Here is a 22,475-nt window from a genome sequence, read left to right as displayed (position 1 = left end):
CCTTGTTGCTAATTAGAAACACTATAAAGAAATGTGTGCAAAGAGGGAGTTCTCACTGCTGAACTTGAAGACCAGGAAGCTGGACACTAAAATAGACCAGAGACTTCATCTGCAGGTACGACGTCTGAGTCCAGGAGGGTGTGAGGCTATTTGGTGTGGAGTTTATCCATAATACATCTCAGAAGTATCAGGTATCTGGCAGGAGATGCCAGAGTTCCATGCCAGCTTCAACACTTACTAGCAGTGGGACCTTGGGTGGCTTTCTGAGACTCAGAAACTGACTTTGTCTCTGAAACTGACTGACATTTCTAGGGGGTGATCTATGTAGAGTGCTGTTATTAGCAATAGTTCTTACGCTGTGTTCACTCGGTGCCAGCACCGCGCCACACACTGGAACTACATGCTTTCCCAACACCCACACAATGTGCTGGAAAATGGCCAGGTGACTGTAGCGTTTGGTTGGTTGTTTACGGCCTATGTGTTCCACGTGGATGATCTGGATAAGCTCCAGTAACTTGGGCACAACATAGTAATAAAAGTTCTTCCTTATAACAAAGGGATAGGATGAGATAATACATATGAAGCAGCTAGCACACTGCATGGCAGCTGGCAAAGTTTTAATACTTTATAGCTCATACTTTTGAAGTAGCAGTGCTTGGGGTAGTTTGCTTGATTCGCCTTATATTTTAGCCCACTTTCTACTTCAAATTCTATCCAGTGCCCAGTAAATATTTGTTAAATTAGGTTGACTGCTTAAAAAAGGAATTTAATGGTTCTTTGAGTTTTCTATATAACAACCTAGCCTATATTATACCTTATTTCTTTAAGCAGTGTATAGTATAGGACAAATCATGTGGAAATGAGCCTTTCTTATGAATAGAGGGGAAAAGGGAAGGACATTGCCTGGAGAAGAAGACTCTCATTGACTCTACAGTCAAGAATAAAACCTATGGCTTTACTCTTTAAGGTACAGTTTGTGACTAACTCTAGATCTATGGGATTTTTAAAATTTATAAGAAAAGTGGAAATTGTAGCCAATTCCCCATGTTTATTACATTCGAATGCCCATCTCCTGAGGTGCGATGTGTGAAGAGTGGGCTCAGAGGAATGGGGGTGGAGCAGACACTGATCACGATGGTGACTACAGCAGATGTCACCTGGAGAGCATGGATTGTGTGCCAAGCAGTGTGTCTAGCACTTGAGTCAGTGGTCCTCAGCCTGGCATGCACAATGGAATCACTGGGGAACTTTAAAATTGCAGAGGTCTCAGCTCACCCCAAATAATTAAATTAGGATCTCAGGTGTGGAGCCTGTAAATGCCTATTGTAAGCATCCCTGTTGATTTCTAAGGACCAACTTAGAAAACTCCCCTCACCCCCTGCCCCCAACCCCGTTGGAAACCACAGACCCAGACAAAACATTTGGAAGACAGACTTAGGTTTTCACTTTCTTCCCAAATGTCCTGAGTCTATCATAGATGTTGGAGGTATAGAAGTGCACTATGAGAATACTTTACATGATATTCTGGGTTTAATTTTCAAGTGTGTCCAAAATATTTTTCCCGAGTTGAAAAAGAAATTTCAGAACACTTTTGGATTTTTTCAAATACAAGATAAAGGTAACATTTACAAAAACTGTCTAAAGTGGAGAGGCTGCTTCAGAGATACTACCGTGTTTCTCCGAAAATAAGACCTAGTTGGACAATCAGCTCTAATGTGTCTTTTGGAGCAAAATTAATATAAGACCTGGTATTATTTTACTATAATATAAGGCTGAGTCTTATATTAATTTTTCCTCCAAAAGATGCATTAGAACTGATTGTCTGGCCTGGTCTTATTTTTGGGGAAACACGGTATCAGTAAAAGTGTTTGCTCTGATCACTTTAATTTTGTGGGGAAAATATTTTGGAGCCATTTACCTTCTTCATGGCATGCTTTTACAAGTATGGGCACATGCCCTTAAAAGAAAACTATGTTTCCCTAAAAATAAGACCTACATGCGTATTTCCCTGAAAATAAGACTGGGTCTGATATTAATTTTTGCTCCAAAAGACGCATTAGGGCATATTTTTCAGGGCATGTCTTATTTTCTCATGTACAACAATCTACATTTATTAAAATACAGTCATTTCATCTTCCTGTGGAACACCCTCATAACATACTAACTGTGTCCATCTGGCTCATGATCTTAACTGGGACTTATTTTTTTGGCATAGGTCTTATTTTTGGGGCAACACGGTAGCTAGTGACCCTTCCTCCACACTGACATACATACACAGTGACAAATATAAGAGACAGACACAACTTGAATGTAGTTTCAGGGGATTCATTACAGTCCCATGTCATCTATTCATAGCCCTCTGGGGACCAAGTGCTCCAGGCTGAGAATCATTTCCATACTGTGTTAGGCTAGCTCTACAAGAAGATCCCTGTGCTGTGGAAAGCCAAGTGCACCCTTCCAGGTCACTGATGATAGTTACAGGGAAAACTGGGTATTTGAAAAGTTGGCCCCTGTGTTTGGGCCTTCATGTATAGGTTTTAGATCTGATTTGATTAGAAGACTAAGTCTTCTCAGATAATTTCACATGTCATGCCTAATCAGTTTGCTTTCAGAGATTATCTCTATAATTAGCTGCTGGCATGGGTACATAAATACTGCCCAGCCTTCCCTGATGCTGGAGCAGGGAGGAGCCTGGGGAGGGCTGGGGAACTGAAAGGAAAGGGCTCTTCCAGATTGTAGAGTGTTTCTTTTGCAATTAACAAAGACTCAGTGTCACTTTTCTGACATTTGTCTCCTGTACCCAAATTTAAACTTCCTTTGCCTGACTACTGAAATGATAATGAGCTTTAAAGCTCAAACAAAACCAAGTATAAAGCCTGTCGTGGGTCGCCGGTTGGCTCAGTTGGTTAGAGTGCGTGCTCTACACAAGGTTGCCAGTTCGATTCCCATATGTGCCAGTGAGCTGCTCCCTTCAGGACTAGATTAAAGACAACAACTTGAGCTGAGCTGCCGCTGAGCTGCTGGTGGGTGGCTGGATGGCTCAGGTGGTTAGAGCGCGTGCTCTTAACAAGGTTGCTGGTTCCATTCCTGCATGGGATGGTGGGCTGCGCCCCCCTGTAACTAGATTGAAAATCGTGACTGGACTTAGAGCTGAGCTGCGCCCTCCACAACTAGATTGAAGGCCAGCGACTTGACTTGGAGCTGATGGGTCCTGGAAAAAAACACTGTTACCCAATAAAATTAAAAAAGGAAAAAGCCTGTCCAACATTTAACATAGCTATTTTCTGCTTAGTAACTTAAGTGGAGATGTGTCCTCCATTCTCTTAAAGAAAATGGAACTTACACAGTATTTCCATATTGTGCATTGATTTGAGTGATGTGCCATGTTATAGTATCTGTGAAATCCTGAGAATGATGACTATTGTGGGAAAAAGGTCTGTTCAAATCTAATTTTTTAGGGTATCTGCACTGCTTTTCTTAAACACTATAAAAGTAATTCCATATCAACATAATTATATTTCTGATTTTCTTGCTCTCATAAAACATTAAGTAAAGGGAGCCTGTAGTAATCCTGAGATGGTTAGATCAAGAAGAAATTTTTATGTGTATTTACTTTAGAGAAGAGTAGCTATTATGCAGATCAGAGTAAACGAGAAGGCATATATCATTCTTGGTGACATTAAATTATTTTCTACATGTTTGGTGGCCCTGATTTTTAAAAATTTTTCATTAAAAATATGTTTTTTTTTTTTTAAATTGACAAAATGTGATGCTTTTTCAAGTTAAACATCAATATTGACATACTGAGTTCTTGTCTTGTATGCTATTTCATGATAATAAGCAACTATTCTAATTCTTTGGTAAACAAGAAAGTTGTTCTCTCTCTCTCTCTCTCTCTCTCACTTTTGGGAAGAAATTACTTTTTAGGAAATCACAGGATCTCTCCCATTGAGGACATGCTTTATAATATACATAACTATATTCAAAATAGAAACTGAAACAGAGGAAAAAATTTGAAAAAGAATGAATTTAGTTGGATATATGATTCATATGATTTGTTAGTTCACCTCACAACCCTTACTTCCTGTGTTTTCAACATGTATTACACGTATTACTGGAAGATGATTTTTTTCTCCTCCTCAGCCTATGATCACTGCTGATAATAAGCAATCACTTGCTTATAAATGATGCTCACCAGCACCAGCACCACCACTGCTACTAGCTAACACACTTAGTCTGGCATTTACTAAACAATGCTAATGGTTTAAGATAGTCAGCCAGTGTTCTAAGTCTGCACTGTTCAATATGGTAGCCACTAGCCACATGTGGCTATTTAAATTAATCCAATTGAAAATTCAGTTCCTTAGTTGCACTAGCCACATTTCAAGTACTCAATAACTACATGTGGTTTATGGCTATCATATTGGAAAGCACGGATTTAGAATATTTCTATAACCATAGAAAGTTCTATTGAACAATGCTGTTAAGTAATTTATGTACATTAACTAAGTTAATCCTCACAACCACATGAAGTAAATACTATTTTACAGGTTAGGAAATGGGCACAGAGAAGTTAAATAACTTATTCAAGTTCACACAGATAGTAAGTAGGGAAAGTGAGACTTGAAAGCAGACAGTCTGGTGCCAGAGTCATTGCTTAATCACACCCCAGACTGGCTCTGCTTAGTAGTAACAATAGTAACTTACAGATCAGAAGATTCTAAGCTGGAATAGGTAAATGCTGGGCCTGACACCTCCCATGACCACAGTAAAATTACAACTAAATTACAGAACAATCAACCTCAAGAACCAGCTGAAGACTAGCTGAACAGATCCCCTATAACTAAGGATATAAAGAAGAGGCCATGTCCAGACTGGGAGGAGGGGCAGAGACACGAAACAGGCTGGACTCACACTCATAGGTAATGGTTGAGTATTGGGAGAGATATCTTGGCAGTGGAGGTCCCCCTGAGAAGTGAGGGGTACCAGCCCCACATCGAGTTTCTCAGCCCAAGGGTCCAGTGCCAGTGCTGGGAAGAGGAGTCCCCATAACACCTGGCTATGAAAATCAGTAAGGATTCTGCCCATCCAGGTGAGATCAAAAGTGGCTGAAAACCCAGACATCCTCTTAAAAGGCCCACAACACAGACTCATTCTCTTGCAGGTATTCACCTTGTGCTCCAGTGGAGAGGGTGCAACTTGAAAGGTGCCAGAGACATACAGGGTAGAACTAAGTTGTGTGGCTTTGGGGTGAGGGCTAGAGCGACAGCCTCCATTATCCCTGTGTTGAGCCCACCTCAGGTATAGCCTATAGTGAGGTACCATCTTTCCTGTGTTGAGCCCTCTCCCACATGGCCAAATCTGAAATTCCACTGGCCTGGTGAACTCTGTGCACCTCATCTTGGTGACTCCCTGAGACCACCCCCCCAATACTCGCAACATTGCTGGAGACACTCTCAGCACCTGGGCAACCAGCCCCACCCTGAACAATGCAGGAGGTTCTTCCAGCAACAAACAACCCACAGCAGCCTGTGCAGCCACCTGAGACACAGGTGGTGGGCAATCAGTCCCAACTTGCATTACAGCCTTTCTTAGAAAACTCTTGAGGATCTGCAGGCTCAAGGCAAGCAGCGGCTGGCCTCAGTGTTCACTGGGCACTTTGTAGAGTGGACACAGGTTTGGCACTTGCCCAAGAACTGAATCTCCATTAATCTTGTAAACACCGCCCCCTCTCCCCCAGTGATTCCCTGGGACCCTGCCCTGCCCAACTCACAGAACCACTGGAGGCACTTTCTGCACCAGGGCAGGCAGCCTGGCCCCTTTCACCTAAGGAGGCTCTTTCAGTGGCTGATCCTTATGGGAAGTTGACAGGTGGCAACAGGCCTAGAGTTTCCCTGAGCCTTTTGCTAAATGCTCCAGGCCTGATACTGGTGGCAGCCAGCATTGGTTCTCAGTGGGACCACACCCACGTGCCTCTAGGTCCAGCACAGACAGCAACTAACTGCATATAGTATTGTAGCTCCTACCAGGCAGCTATGGCAGGTCACAGGCAATGGCTGAACTTGGCTTGCATGTGAGTCCCTCCCAGGAGGCACGAGAAGCAACACACCTGGAGGCCAGCTTCAGACCACAACAGATCACCAGGTGATTAGCCCACAAGCAGCACATCCAAAGGGTGGTCTCAACACCCACAGGAGCCACTGGGGAAAATGCCCCTCTGAAGGGTCAGCCCCCAAACAGCAGCTTATATGCTGTGGGCATGGCTAATCCTCACAGCCGGAGAGCATCAATCTCACTCACTAATTTTCCAAAAGTAATCAAGGCTCAACTACAACAGGAAAGCACACACATCCCACACAAGGGATACTCATGGAGCACACACAGTACAGGTGATCAGGGAGAGTGTGTCACTGAGCCATATAGGACACCTACTACATAAGGCCACCCAGCAAAAACTGAGAGACATAGGAGATCTACCTAATACAGAGAAATGAACATAGAGAGGCAGAGAAAATAAGGAAACAAAAAAACATGTTCCAAATAAAAGAACAAGAGAAAACTCTAGAAAAATAACTAAATGAAATGGAAGTAACCAACCTACCGTATTTCCCTAAAAATAAGAGCTAGCCAGACAATCAGCTCTAATGCATCTTTTGGAGCAAAAATTAATATAAGACCCAGTCTTATTTTAGTATAAGACTGGGAATATAATATAATACAATACAATACAATATAGTATAATAGCTGATTGGCTAGCTCTTATTTTTGGGGAAACATGGTACTAGCGACCATGAGTTTAAAAGACTGGTTATAAGAATGCTTAGGGAACTTAGTGAGAGCTTCAACAAAGTGGTAGTAAGCATAAAGAAGGACATAGAAATCCTAAAAAAGAATCAGTCAGAAATAAAGAAACAATAAGTGAAATTAAGAATACACTAGAAGGAATCAACAGCAGATAAGATAAATTGAATCAGTGATTTAGAAGACAAGGTAGCAAAAAACAATCACAATAACAAAAAGAAAAATAATTTTTAAAAAATGAAGATAGTTTAAGGGGCATCTGGGACAACATCAAGCATAACAACATTTACATCACACGAGTACTAGAAGGAGAAGAAAGTGAGCAAAGGATCGAGAATCTATTTGAAGAAATAATGACTAAAAATTTCCCTAACCTGGCAAAGGAAATAAACATACAAGTCCAGGAAGTTCAGAGAGTCCCAAACAAGATGAATCCAAAGAGACCCACAATACACATCATAATTAAGGTGGCAAAGGGTACAGACAAAGAGAGATTCCTAAAAGCAGCAAGAGAAAGACAACTAGTTACTTATAAGGGAGCGCCCAAAAGACTGTCAGGTGATTTCTCAACTGAAACTTTGCAGGCCAGAGGGAATTGGCATGAGATTTTCAAAGTGATGGAAAGTAAGGACCTACAATTAAGACTGCTCTACCCAGCAAGACTGTCATTTAAAATTGAAGAAAAGATAAAGAACTCAGGCAAGAAAAGCTAAAGGAATGCATTACCACTAAGCCAGTATTCAAGGAATATTAAAGGGACTTTTTTTAAAGAAGAAGGTGGAAAACAAAACAAAGAACATAAATATGAATAAAATGGCAATAAATAGGTAGCTATCAATAATCACTTTAAATGTAAATGGATTAAATGCTCCAATCCAAAGACAGAGTTGGTGTCAGATGGGCACTAGATTTATCGGGCTGATAGATGAGGTGGGGGAGTTGGGGGCAGGGTGAAAAAAGTGAAAAGATTAAGATGTATAAATTGGTAGAGACTATAGTCAATAATATGATAATAATTATGCATAGTGCCAGATGGGTACTAGACTAGTCAGGGGCATCACTTCTTATTATATAAATGTCTAACCACTATGCTGTTCACCTGAAATTAATGTAATATTGAATGTCAAAATAAATAAATTAAATAAGAAACCAAGACCCTACATTTGCTGCCTAGAAGAGAACCTCCTCAGATTGAAAGACACACACAGACTGAAAGTAAAGGGATAGAAAAAGATATTTCATGCAAATGGAACAAAAAAACATATCTGAGGTAGCAATACTTGTATCAAACAAAATAGACTTTAAAACAAAGACTATAATAAGAGACAAAGAAGGACATTACATTATGACAAAGGAATCAATCCAATAAGAGGATATAATCCTAGTAAACACTTATGCTCCAAATGTAGGAGCACCTAAATATGTAAAACAAATATTGACCAACATAAAAGGAGAGATCAACAGTAATATAGTCACAGTAGGGGACTTTAAAACCCCATTGACACCAATGGACAGATCTTCTAAAAAGAAAATCAACAATGAAACAGCAGATTTAAATGACACACTAGACCAGATGGATTTAACTGATATTTCTAGAGCACTCTACTTCAAAGTATCAGGATATGCATTTGTTTCAAGTGCACATAGAACATTTTCCAAGATAGACTATGTGGTAGGCCACAAAAGAAGTCTCAATGAATTCAAGAAGACTGAAATCATATCAAGCATCTCTGTCCATAAGGATATGAAACTAAAAATTAATAACGACCTTACCCTCTGGCAACCAGATGAGGGTAAGGGGGATCGAATATATGGTGATGGAAGGAGAACTGACTCTGGGTGATGAACACACAATGGGATTTATAGATGATGCAATACAGAATTGTACACCTGAAATCTATGTAATTTTACTAACAATTGTCACCCCAATAAATTTAATTAAAAAAAGTTAATAACGACAACAATAATACTGAAAAAACAGTAGGCTAAATAACATGCTACTAAACAATGAATGGGTTAAAATGAAATCACAGAAGAAATCAAAAGATGCTTTAAGACAAAGGGAAATGAATGAAAACACAACAACCGCAAATCTGGGTTTGTTGGGACACTGTGAAAGCAGTCCTAGAAGGGAAATTCATAGCAATACAGGCCTACCTCAAGAAACAAATATCTCAACTAAACTAATCTAACTTTATACTTAAAAGAACGGAAAAGAAATAGCAAACCAAGCCCAAAGTGAGTAGAAGGCAGTAAATAGTAAAGATCAGAATGCAAATAATGAAATATAATCTAAAAAAAATAGAAGAGATTAAAAAATTGATAAACATTTAATGAGACTCATCAAGAAAAAAAGAGAGAGGACCCAAACAAATAAAATCAGCAATGAAAGAGGAGAAGTGACAATGAACACCACAGAAATACAAATATATATATATATATATATATATATATATATATATATATATACACACATATATAAATATATATAAGTACTACATATATAAATATATAGTATATTATATATATATATAAATATATATATATAAATATATATATATAAATATATATATATATATATATATATATATATATATATATATATAACATGCAATTATACGGCAACAAATTGGAAATCTGGAGAAATAGATAAATTCCTAGAAGCATACAATCTTCCAGGGCTGAATCAAGAGAAATAGAAAATCTGAACCAAACGATTATTGCAAATGAAATCGAATCAGTAATCAAAAACCTAACAAACAGAAGTCCTAGACCAGATGGCTTCACAGGTGAACTTTAGCAAACATTTGAAGAAGAAGTAACACCTATTTTTCTCAAACTACTCAAAAAATTGAAGAGGAGGGAAAGCTCCCAGAATCAGTTTACAAGACCATCATTAACCCGATTTCAAAACCAGACAAAGACATCAGAAAAAAAGAAAACTATAGGCTGATATCCCTGATAAATGTAATGCATAAATCCTCAACAAAATATTAGCAAATTGAATCTAGCAATACATTTAAAACCATGATCAAATGGGATGTATTCCTGGGACGCAAGTTTGATTCATTATAAAGAAATCAATTAATGTGATACACCACACAAACAAAACGAAAGCTAAAAATCATATGATAATATCAATAGATGCTGAAAAAGGATTTGACAAAATTCAGCATCCATTTATGATAAAAACTTAGCAAAGTGGGAATAGAGGGAACATATCTCAACATAAAAAGGCCCTATATGACAGACTCACAGCTAACATCATACTTAATGGGGACAAGCTAAAACATTTTCTTAAGATTAGGAACAAGACAAGGATGTCCACTTTTACCACTTTTATTCAACAAGGCATTGGAAGTTTTAGCCACAGCAGCCGGAAAAAAAAAAAAAAAAAAAGACATCCAAATTGGAAAGGAAGAAATAAAAATGTCAATATTCACAAGTGACATGATACTATACACAGAGAACCCTAGATTCCACCAAAAAGCCATTAGAACTGATAAATGAATTTAGTAAAGTAGAAGGATACACATTTAATACTCAGAAATTGGTTGCATTTCATACACCAATAATGAACTATCAGAAAGAGGAAGTAAGAAATCAATCCTATTTACAATTGCATAAAAAATTGAAATACCTAGGAATAAATTTAACCAAGGAGGTAAAAGACCTTTACTCAGAAAATTATAAGACATTGAAAAAGATACAAATAAATGGAAGCACATACCATGCTCATGGATAGAATGAATTAACATAGTTAAAATGTCCGTAGTACCCAAAGCAATTTATAGATTTAATGCAATCCCTATCTAAATACTAATGACATTTTTCACAGAACTAGAACAAATAATCCTAAAATTTATATGGAATCATAAAATATCTTGAATAGCCATAGGAATCTTGAGAAAGAACAACAAAGTTGGAGGTATCACACTACGTGATATCAAATTATACTACAAGGCCATAGTAATCAAAACAGCAAGGTACTGGCATAAAAACAGACACATAGATCAATGAAACAGGATAGAGATCCCAGAAATAAGACCCATGCTTATATGGTCATTTCATCTATGTCAAAGGAAACAAGTATATACAATGGGGTAAAGACAATCTATTTGATATATGGTCCTGGGAAAACTGGACAGATACATGCAAATAAATGCAACTGGACCACCTTCATACACCATATACAAGAATAAACTGAAATGGATTAAAGACTTCAATGTAAGACCCAAAACCATAACATACTTAGAGAAAAACATAGGCAGTAAACTCTCTGACATTGCCCTTAGAAATATTTTTTTTTTCCTGACATATCTCCTTGGGTAAGGAAATCAAAAGAAAAAAAATAGACAAATGGATCTACATCAAACTAAAAAGTTGTTGCACAGCAAAGGAAACCATCAACAAAACAAAAAGACAGCCTATTGAATGGGAGAAGATATTTGCCCATTATACATCTGATAAGGGCTTAATATCCAAAATTTATAAAGAACTCATACAACTCAACACCAGAAAAACAAACAATCCAATTAAAACACGGCCAGAGAACCTCAACAGACATTTCTCCAAAGAGGACACACATGACCGATAAGACATATGAAAAGATGCTCAACATCACTAATCATCAGAGAAATTCAAATTAAAATCACAATGAGTTACCACCTCACACCTGTCAGAATGGCTATCATCAATAAATCAAAAAACAATAAGTGCTGGCGAAGATGTGGAGAGAAGGGAACCCTCGTGCACTGTTGGTGGGATTACAAATTGGCGCAGCCACTATGGAAAACAGTTTCTCAAATAACTAAAAATAGAACTACCTTATGACCCAGCAATTCCACTTCTGGGTATTTATCTGAAGAAATCCAAAATGCTAATTTGAAAAGTTACACGCATCCCATTCACTGCATCACTATACACAATAGCCAAGATATGGAAACAACTGAAATGCCCATCAATAGACGACTGGATAAAGAAGATGTGGTACATTTATACAATGGAATATTACTCAGCCATAAAAAATGCGATCTTACCATTTGTGACAACATGGATAGCTCTAGAAGGCATTATGCTAAGTGAAATAAGTCAGAGAGAGAGAGAGAGAGAGAGAGAGAGAGAGAGAGAGAGAGAGAGAGAGAGAGAGAGAGAGAGAGAGAGACCATATCTCACTTATATGTGGAAACTAAAGAATAAAGTAAACAACAACAACAACAAAAAGAGAAACAGACTCATAGATACAGAGAACAAACTGATGGTTACACGATGGGGGTAGAGGGCTGGGCAAAAAAAGTGAAGGCATTAAGAAGTATAAATTGGCAGTTACAGAATAGTCACAGAGATATAAAGTGCAATATAGGAAATATAGCCAAAAATATTGTAATAACTATATATAGGGCCAGGTGGGTACTAGACTAGTCAGGGGGATCACTTCCTAAATTATATAAATGTCCAACCACTATGCCATACACCTGAAACTAATATAAAATAATAGTGAAAGTCAACTATAATTGAAAAAAATAAAGTGCCTTATCAAGTTTAAAAAAAATAGTAATTGACATTTTTTTTAGTGTTTATTTAGTAATGCAAGCATTTTGCTCATCACTTTATGTGCATTATCTTACTTAATCTTCCCTACAGCCCTACGGGCTTGGGAGTTGACATGATTATTACATATCACATATCACCTTCCCCTCATGTGAAACTGAAACTTCGAAAATAAACAAAATGCCCAAGTTACAGAGCGAGAAAGTTGGTAGAAACCAGAAATGAATCTAGGTCTTTCTGACTCCAAAACATTCATCTTTAAACACTACATACACTGTGATCTGTGACAGCAGAGAGGCAAAAATAGTAACTTTTTCTTTGCTGGAAATAGCCTCATTATTTTCCGAAATCCAGTGAAGAATCATTTTCAGTATTACCTTACATTGTCACTAAACTATCAGTTGAGCACAATGATTATAAATTGGGCTTGAACTAAATTTGAAAACATATATATATAAAACCCAGTTCTTTCTTTTTGACTTTATGGGGAGAGAATCAGATTCCTATGCCAGAGTAAAATGTAGCACGAAATGTAGCCTTGGGGTCTTGATATATTGTATTACTGGATGATAATAGGATTTTCTATTTAGGGTAAAGATGGAGATATCATTAAAAAAAAATAACCAGTAGCCCAAACATAGTAAGATTATTTGATAAGGTAGATGGGATTCATTATTTTTGATGTTTTCCTCTATGTGTCCTTTTTTAAGATTAAAAAAATAGTGAACGTTTTTGCATAAAGCAAATTATGTTCTGGGTACTCCAATTACCAGAGATTTCTCATTTTAATTCTCAAATACAGGTCGTTCTGTAGCTGGACTGTGCAGGGGGATGGAATCCTATACCTTCCAGTGGTAGGGCTCCCTCATTGGCAAGTCTGAGATGTGTTCTCCTGGCTGACGGAGCACACCCACTGTCTGACCCTCCATACCCAACAGCTGTGAGTGGGTGCAGACTCAGTGACTCAAGCATGGAAAGCCATAGGTGTAGATGTCCTGCCTGGGACCCTCTCAGGATGCATAGGCGTTAACTGCTCAGAGCCCTCATAGTAGCACATCAGACAGACGTGTTTGATCTTCCCCACAGACTAGAGTCTAGGCCAGCGCCGAGGGGCACGACTGCTGTGGCTGAGACACAGACAATAACCATACTGGGGGAAGCTGAAGGGAAAATGTGCTGGATTCAGGGTCTGAAGACCAGAGGCTGCTGCTGTGTGACCTTGGGCCAAGTGGCTTGAACCGTCTGGGTCTCGGTTTCTTATGTGGTTATGGGTTTACTGTGAATTGATCTGGAAGAGCATCTGAAATATACTAGCATTTAGTGAATCTAAAGGCTATTGAGGTTTAAAGAAAGAAATGTTGCCAGGTGACCAGGAGAACCTCCTTATCCCTAAGTTCCCCTATGGAGAATGATGTGCATTTGATTTCTTAGGTCTTGGGGAAGAGGACACGAAAGAGAGGACCTGGGAGCCTCCATCAAGACTTCTTAAAGAGAAGTGGAGAAGCCCACTTCCCTGAGCCGCTGCCCCAGCCTCCCACTGAAGGGCCATGGGGAAGGGCAGGGCAGAGGTGCATCCAGGTGACGGGGACATGTGACAGAGTCAGGGAGAACACAAAGAGGTTGGAAGGGGAAATGTGCTTGATTGGAGACATGGGAGGGGAAATAGTTCAGGGGTCAGGGTTCAGGGGTTCGTTAGAACACAGTCTCTGTTTTGATTTTGTGCCTTGATGAAAAGTTTCAGATATTTATGTTTCCACGGAATAGAACAAAACAAAACTGTAGTTAGGTCTACAGTTGGCTATCAAGCCATTTGGCTGTAAGGCATTTTGAGGGCACTTATTGCATCTCAAGTGGCTTCCCCAGTTTTCACCTTTCCTGCAGGATAAAGGTATATGAATTGGGTTGTTGTAGGAGCAGGGCTCAGGTACCCACTGCACAGTCGTCTCGGCCTTGCTCTCCTCTGGTTACAGTGGAGGCTTCCAGGGGCACAGAGAGCATTCCACACTTAACCTCAGGAAGAGTTGTGGGCTCCAGTTAGAACACAACATTAGAACAGTTGGTAAGAAAAACCAAGATAGTGTCTCGAGTCGGAAGCAATCTGGATGTTGAGCCAATGGCGGTGTGCGCCCATGCGGGTTAGGGAAAGGCGCCCCTTTTGGGGGTGGATGCAGCTCTCTGCATGGCTCGGAGATGGGCCAGTAGGATGGATTTGGTCCCCTTACAGCCTCTCCACCCCGAGGCTGGGCAGTCTGCACAAGTGTAGGTGTTGGCCTGGAGTGAAGCCCACCTAGAAGTACGTCCTGGCACCCGCCCTAGAGGCTTGCCAGAGACATTGCCATGTGACCTGCGTTATCCTTACTGTTCCATGTCTAGTGCGCTGAGGCTTGGCCGTTCAGGGCCAGTGGTGCAGACATTCTGCTTATGGATTTCTATGAACCACCCACTTTCATAGGCCCTGTAAACACTGTCCGTACAAGAGGAGTGTCCCAGGCTGTGTGGCAGTGGTGGTTGGCCCATGAGAAAACAGAGCAGCTGTGCTCCTGGAGCTAAAAGGGCGGCCACTGCTAAATGGAAATACCAGCAATCTTTCTCTATTTCAAAGAAAAAGTCAATAAAAATAGTCTCAATGTTGATTTTTTCGCTGGTAATTTTTAGAATGTCTTTTTTTTTACAACTTATCTACAGAGGGGGCACAAAATAACTATTTGTTGCGTGAAGTGAATAAATGAATGAATAAATGAGTGACTAAACAAAAGAATGAATAAATACTAGAAATTCCTTTTAGTCAACAGAACAAATAAGTAAGGATCAAATGTATGCTAAAATCTTGTTAATGCTATCCCAACACAACACCTACACTTGTGGGGATTGTGCCTACCTCAGGGTTGGGGGAGGCAGTGAGGCACATTAAAATGCATGTTAAAATAATCTTGGAAACAGTCAATTGTTTTCAGTTTAAATGTTTAAAAGACTTTAAAAAAATTTGGAGTACCTATTTGTTCATGCTTGTAATTTAAAAAATTATGTACATAGAAAGTGGTTATAGTTTCTTTTAGCAAAATTGCTCCTGGTTCATAGGAGAAAGCAAGTGTTGTGTTTCATGATGTCCTGAAAGTCTGTAGGTCTTGTTCCACGTGATAATACTACAGAGGTGTCGGCACCTGAGCTGTTTGAGAATGGCACTTGGAAAAATTTATTTCCCCGGTACGGAATGGAGGTCATCTGAGGGACATGTGGAAACCTCTTCTCTCTCCCCTCAGCCTTCCTCCAGGCTCTTCAGGACTAGTCCCCCTCACATGTGGGTTCCATAGGGAAAAATGCACACACTCCAGACCCAGCGGTCAGATTCAAGGCCACTGGGTGAGTGTCACATTCATGCTAGGCCAGAGGGCCACACGCTGCTCTAAGCAGTTCTGGGTGTGACTGCTGGATTTCCAGGCATAGATGGGACGAGGCAGGGAGGGAGAAAACTTGTATCAGCAGTTGCCATGCTAAGCATCCTCACAAACATTACAGATGTTAACCCGTGAAAACTTTGTGTTTTATATGATTGTAATTAATAGGAGTAGTATTACAATTATTAGTGCATTAATCATTTTGCAAAAGGGGGACACTGAAATTCAGAGAGATAGTATGTGTTTGTGTGTGAGAGAGAGAGAGAGAGGGAGAAAAGAGGAAGTGGAGAAGGAGGAGAAAAAACAAAGTAGAGGTTAGGTATGTGTGGTGAAAGCTAATAGACATTGGTCTTCACTGAGTACTTACTATGCTCAAGGTACCATGCTAAGCTCTTTACCTGAATTATTTTAATGATCCCTCCCAGAAACCCAATGAAGTCAATACTATTATTGGACCCAGCTTCCTTCTACAGTGGGTGAGTAATTAGCCCAGAGCAGCCCAGGTAGGATTACGAACCCCGGTGGCCTGACTGCAGCCATGTCTAAGCCACTGTGCTATTCTGCCTCTGTACAAAGGGGCTGCAGGTGTCCCTCCTGGTGTTCTGGTGGTTGACTTGGGTGAGAGCATGAAAAATGTGAAACCTTCACTGCTAATTGAGAATGGGAGAAGCCCGCCAGAATGCTCTTCTCATGTTACACACCACAGATTCCAGACAAACCAGTCTCCAGCCTGGAGATGAGCTGAATTCCCGGCCATACCCAACCCCGTTGCCGCCATCCTGTCCAAAAAAATAGCTGTTCATTAAAAATAAAAATGCTCAAGAGTCTTTTTCTGACTTAAAGCATCTTTCAACCATCACCACATTGGGAAGGCAGAGAAAAATTCTATGTTTGATTTTAATAAAATATACTTTCCTCATCAAAATATTTTGATAGCATGGAAAAAGAGATGTGTGCTCATTAAAATTTAATGAATGTCTCTCCCTGCCATTTTCCATGTGAGAATCACACATTATGACTCATGCATGGTGGGTGCTGGGAATAGTTAAGTTATCATCATGGGGAAGAATGCAATCCAAGACTGGGTCTACTAGGATGTAAATACTTGTCCACTGGCCACCTGCTCTGGTTGGCAGTAAGGTGGATTCAGACAGGTGGGATCCATATTGATCCAGGTTGGCCTCTATCTGCTCTAAAAAGGGGGCTAGTTAAGAACCTGCAAACCTGCTGCCAGGCAACTCTAGTCCCAAGGCTGAGCTGGGGACTTGCAGAATAAGACAGCGTCTCGGGCAAAGGCTTTGAAGAGAAGGGAGAAAGAAAAGAGGTTCCGACCCTGCGGAGGGCAGAGTTGATAGTAATATTACATTTATGCTCTAGAATCTTCACTGAAGCCTGTGTTCACAGAGTCAATTATAAAGCTCTTATCCAAAAGTTTTAGGCTCACCTTAAAAGGGCCCCAAGCTGCGTTTCTAGGTTTATTGCCACTGGTCCCCTGCTCGACTCCAGCCAACGCAGCTTCTAACTGCTCCCCGCGCCTGCCATCTACCTCTCTCCTTGTCCTTGCTATGTGTTTCTCTAGGATCGGGCGTGGTCCCTACGTCCATGTCCACTGCTTGAAATGTTATCCATTCTCTGGGGATCATCTATTGTTTTACTGCCTGAATTTTTGATACCTCACTCCAACCAAACTCCCTCGAAAATCACAGACCCTTGTTAAGGCATTCACCATCTTCTACTTTCTGTGCAAATTCCAGGGCGAGAGCAATATGACGTTACTGTCAATTCTGCCCTCCCCAGGGCAGGATCCTCTCTTCTTTCTCCCTTCTAGTCAAAGCTTTTGCCCAAGGCGCTCTCTTATCCTGGGAGTCCCCGGCTCAGCCTTAGGACTGGAGTTGCCTGGCAGCAAGTTTGCGTCTATTCTTAACTAGTTCTTACCTAGTGGTTATCTGCATAGACTCCTGAGTCAGAGAGATGTGGTTTAGAACCTTCACTTCTTCCATTAGGCACATGATCACGGGCAAGTTGCTTATCAACTGTAATGCCGTAATGACAACAATAACAACAGCCAACATATACTTGGTGTATGCTGCGAGTTCGGTATTAGGTATCCATTGACTCATTATATACTCACAGCTACCCTATGAGTAAGTATTGCCATTCTTTCTCTTTTACGGATGAGAAAAAGTCACTAAGAGAGATCATGTGTCCAGGCTTACAGTTATTATGTTGAGAAAACAGGCTTGGAACTCAGAGAGTTTGGTCCCAAAGCCCATGTTTTGACCACTATGCTACAGGGCACTACCCGCTTGGGGCCTCAGTTTTCTCAACTGTAAAGTGGTGTTAGGATAATACCCATCTCATAAGATGGTAAAGAGGAATAAATCAGATAATACAAGAGACGCACAGAGCTGAATAATTCGTAGTTGCTATCAGTGTCATCACCACATGCTGGTCTCTTCCCTCCTGTCCGTGTGCAGGAACATTCATTGCAGACCCTGGAGGGTTCTGTCAGCTGTGGACCTGTCCCCGGCTCAAAGAGATTGACAAAAAGTTTCTAGTATTTTCCTAGAGTTTAGGGACATGTCCTAGACGACTCTAGACCTCTGAGCCATTGTGCTTTTTTTTTGTACTTTCATGGTATTTAGCACCCTCCCCAGCTCATTTTATTCAATTTATTTGACGCCTCTCTCTAAGGTCTTCTGTGTAATATTTCAATGTAATGCTTTATTTCTCCTCCCTCCTCCCTCCTTCCCCCTTCTTGCTTCTTCTCTCTCTGTAATCCTCTACCCTCCCCTCTGCTCTTCTCTTTTCTCTCCTCCTTTCCCTTCCCCTCCCCTTTCCGCCTGTTTTCTCTTCTCCCCCCCCCCCCCCCCTTATTCCCTTCCCTTCTCTTCTCTGTGTTTTCTTTCCCTCCCTCAGTCACTTTCAGGATGACAACTGCCATCTGGATGCCACAGCTCTGTACTTCATATCTCCAGCAGGCTAAGCAGCCCCCCAGCTCCCCAGTCCATTAGCCAGAGTTGCTGGAATCAGGGCCTCTTACAGCTCAGGGACACCTGGGTGGCCTTTAAAGTGTCAGGTGCTTTATCTAGCACACCTGCTAGATTTAGTTTGTCCTTGGGGTTAATACGGTTAATGGTGTTAGTGGTTAGGGGCAGTTTATGTGAGGATGCCTCCTGCCTCCTCTCCTGAACAATCCTGGCACTGGACAGAAGCCAGAATTTCCATTTCTCTCATGCCTGAGTCCTAGTCAAATGGTCCTACTTTTAAATACGTTTCCTCCAGAAACAGCATCCCTGATACTTTTATGGAAATTAAAAACAAAACAAAATAAAAACACAGCTCTATTAAAAAGTGCACCTTTCCTGCCCAGGTCACTCAACTTGTGGGAGAAGGTAGTTCAATTCTGCCCTTGGGGAATGAAACTGCTTTTTAAGTAAACCAGAAGATAACTAACAAATAATCTTTCAAATTAATAATGTCTAAAAGATGAAAGTTATTAGTTTCCTTCATACATCCAGTTAATTATCAGCGGTGCAATTAAATTCTATTTTGTGCTGCGGTTTGAGCACTTCACAGCTTGGAAGGGCTTTCTCCTGAGCCCTTCACAGGGACAAGCTGTCACTTCACAATCACAGAGAGCATGTAGGCCTTGCCTCTGGTGGGAAAGCTTCCTAGACTGAGTTCATGATTGAGAGTGGGAAACGATAAAGGATGCCTCCACGTGCAGCTGGGAGAGGCCTGCAGGGCACCGCAGGGAGAGCTGGCCATGTGTGTGTGGGGGCAGGCTGGCCCTGCTTATGGTATCCAGCATCTTACTCTATTGCATTCATATTCTCACGGGGTTGAAGGCACCTATGGAGGAAACCCAATACTACTTCTTTGTTTTGCCTTTATTTTCTGGTCTTCCTGCAGACCCTGCACATTCTCATGTTTATTTGTGTCTTAAACCTCTTATGCAGATGGTGCCGTAAGGGGCCTGTGACTGAGGTGAGAGAACAAAACGGAGACGATGATTTAAGTCCTACTAGAAATGAAGGACCTGGGTTCTCTTCCTCGAAGGGGACTACATATCTGTGTTTGAATAAGCCTTGACCTTGGGTGACTCATTGTACAGTAGTCCTCAAGCCATCTACATGGCACTAGACCCAATGAAAGCTGCCATTTTGAATGCTACACCAATTTATCAGTTTTACAAATGATTCACAGAAAATTATTCATAAGACACAGGCTTACCTCCCTTTCTCTACCCATTGCCACCATCCCCCCTCCGCCCCCCCTCCCCCCGCAGGGGCATTTAAAATATGAGCAACTTTGTTAAACTTTGATTTGTCTGTCATGTTAGAGGAATGCAATTTAGGATTTGTGCTAATCGTTCTTAATCACTTCAACAAAAATGTTCTCCAGCAACTTGGGAAGGTCTCTAAGCCCTGGATAAGGCTGGCATAAGATGTCACACCCCCAAGGACCCTGCTGGAAATCTGGGTTCCTGCTCACAAGGGGGGAAGATGTGTCAGGGATGTGGCTACAGATGCTGCCATTCTCCTGAGACGTGGGCGCAAACAGGCTACCATATTCAGCCCTCGTCTCCAAGTTCCTTTGAGCCATTTGGGCACAGATTTGGTAGTAAATGGAGAGACAACATTAAAACTACTCGCCAAGTGGGCCAAAACCCCTACGGGGACAAAAGTCAGAAAAAGTGTTGATCTTGGTGATAGTGGAGGGGGTTATTTACTGGAAAAGACATGAGGGAACTTTCTGGAGTGTTGGAAATCCTGTACATCTTCATTTGCCTGGTGGTTGCAAGGTATATACATAAATAAGTCACTGTCGCCAAGCTGACATTTCAGTTCGTGCATTCTACTATATACAATTACGTCTCAATGAATAACAGTACTGTCCAAAATGCAGGTGGGAGATGATCCAAGTGGTTTCCCTGTTATGCCGTGCCCGACCCACTTTATGCTGGAGACAGAGTTCTAAGTATCTGTATCCATTACACATCTTTATCTTCCTCCACAAGTGTGTTTATACCCACAGGTTATATTTATATCTGCAGCCAGATCTATATATTTAAATCTGGAGAGGAGAGAAAAGTGTTATATGTGCATGTCTATATATAGGGCTGTTTACTTCTTTCAAAGAGCAGGAGGATCCTAGCTCCACTTTTTTTTTTTTTTTTGGAGCAGGACACACACACACACACACACACACACAAAGGCACTAAAACACAATGAGCCTGGATAACTAATCAACAACCTTGTCGATCTCCATTGTTTGAGACGCTAAAACTGACCTTGATGATGACCTTGGGGACTATCAGCACAGTGGACTTCTGCTTGGCCAGAATATCCCCGGTATCATTGACACGAGCTGTGACGAAGAAGTGCAGGGACGCTTGCTCCAGCAGCTGGCCCAGGTACTCACTGGCTCTGACCAGCACCTCCTTTTTCTTCACTGAAAGGAGGAAAAACAAACATGCTGGGTATCAAGACCTGAGTCAGGATCTGCTTTACTTTTCCCTGAGTGCCCCCATCTTCTCCTCAGGGATAAGCTCTTTTGCTTCTGGGTAAAGAAAGAACCTGCAGGAAATTTAATATTCAGTAAAGTCTTACTAGAGAGAATGTGCCGAATTTTCCAAACTGCACTTTTGCTGTTGTAAAATACAATGCCATGTTTAAAATCAAGGACCAAGGGGCTTTAACTGTGGCTGCTTTGCTTTGGGAAAGGACAATCCCAAGATAGGGTGGGATCCAGATGTGGAGTGGTGATGTTCCCTCAGGCAATAAGAAATGTCTCATACAGGCCATGGGCCACGCTTGAGCAGAACTGTCAACTACCTAAACCTTTTCCCTGTAGTGCTCCATATTTTTTCCAGCTTTTTCTCCACCAATCTGACATGATTTTTCTAATGAGGAGAAAGAAGCTGTTAAAACCAATTTTCACCATCGGCATTCAACTCTCTCCCACCCCCTCTCCTATCTGCAACTTAAAAGACATCTGTGTCAAATGCTGGTTTCCTCAAGTCACTGAGGTTAACTTTTAGGTGCTAGGGACAAACCAGTGAGGATAACATTCAGAGGATGGGGAGTGGTTCTGGCTGCCTCCATGCACCATCCGGCTGAGAACGGGGGTGGGTGTGGGTAGGGTTGGTTCGATCCTGTGGCTCTGGCCACAGCAGTGAGGTTCTGTTTGGCTGTTTTCACCCACTTTCTTGATCACTCCCACTTCTCACAGCCCAGGAATCTAGAGAGCAAAGGGCAGTTCTTCCGAAGGCCAAGCCTGGGGCCACGGTGCAGCATCCGCTGCTACCTGGTCAGAGCCACGTGTTAGTGTGGCATCGTCAGCCAGCAAGCCTAGCAGGGAAATGGGGGACTCCCATGTACAGAGCACAGGCTCTGTAAATATTCATGGAATCGAAGGTCTCCACCATTGTTCCCCTGCCCAATGTCTACCTTTGGCCAAAGATTCCTCCTTCCTAAGGAAGTTACTGGAGGAAATCATTCCCATGGTCATCGTTTCAAGTGCAGAGCACAGTTCATTCTAACCCTCCAGGATGAGCCGCTGCCCCTGCACTGCGAACAGACCAGATGGACCGCAGTGTGGAGGCAGTGGCAGGCCACAGAGGGGCCTCCTCACTTCCGGTTTCACAGGCGAGGGTGCATGAGGCCATGCTCAGCACCTCTTCAAAGTCTCCTCATAGGTGCTTAGGTGCTTTGACCGCCTCTA

General features: G+C 41.3%; 1 protein-coding gene across 1 annotated transcript in view; it reads right to left on the bottom strand.

Moving 5' to 3' along the window:
- The window catches only part of F13A1 (coagulation factor XIII A chain), a 177,826-nt gene that overhangs the window by 8,703 nt on the left and 146,648 nt on the right, over positions 1 to 22,475 (bottom strand). Inside the window, exon 13 of the mRNA XM_019710859.3 lies at positions 21,043 to 21,203. Within this exon, the coding sequence (XP_019566418.3) occupies positions 21,043 to 21,203 (161 nt within the window). The remainder of the gene's footprint in view (positions 1 to 21,042; positions 21,204 to 22,475) is intronic.

The sequence above is a fragment of the Rhinolophus sinicus genome, chromosome 14 (genome assembly GCF_057876585.1).
Source record: "Rhinolophus sinicus isolate RSI-liver-muscle chromosome 14, RSI-T2T, whole genome shotgun sequence".
NCBI lineage: Eukaryota > Metazoa > Chordata > Mammalia > Chiroptera > Rhinolophidae > Rhinolophus > Rhinolophus sinicus.
This window is presented reverse-complemented; position numbering and strand designations above follow the sequence as displayed.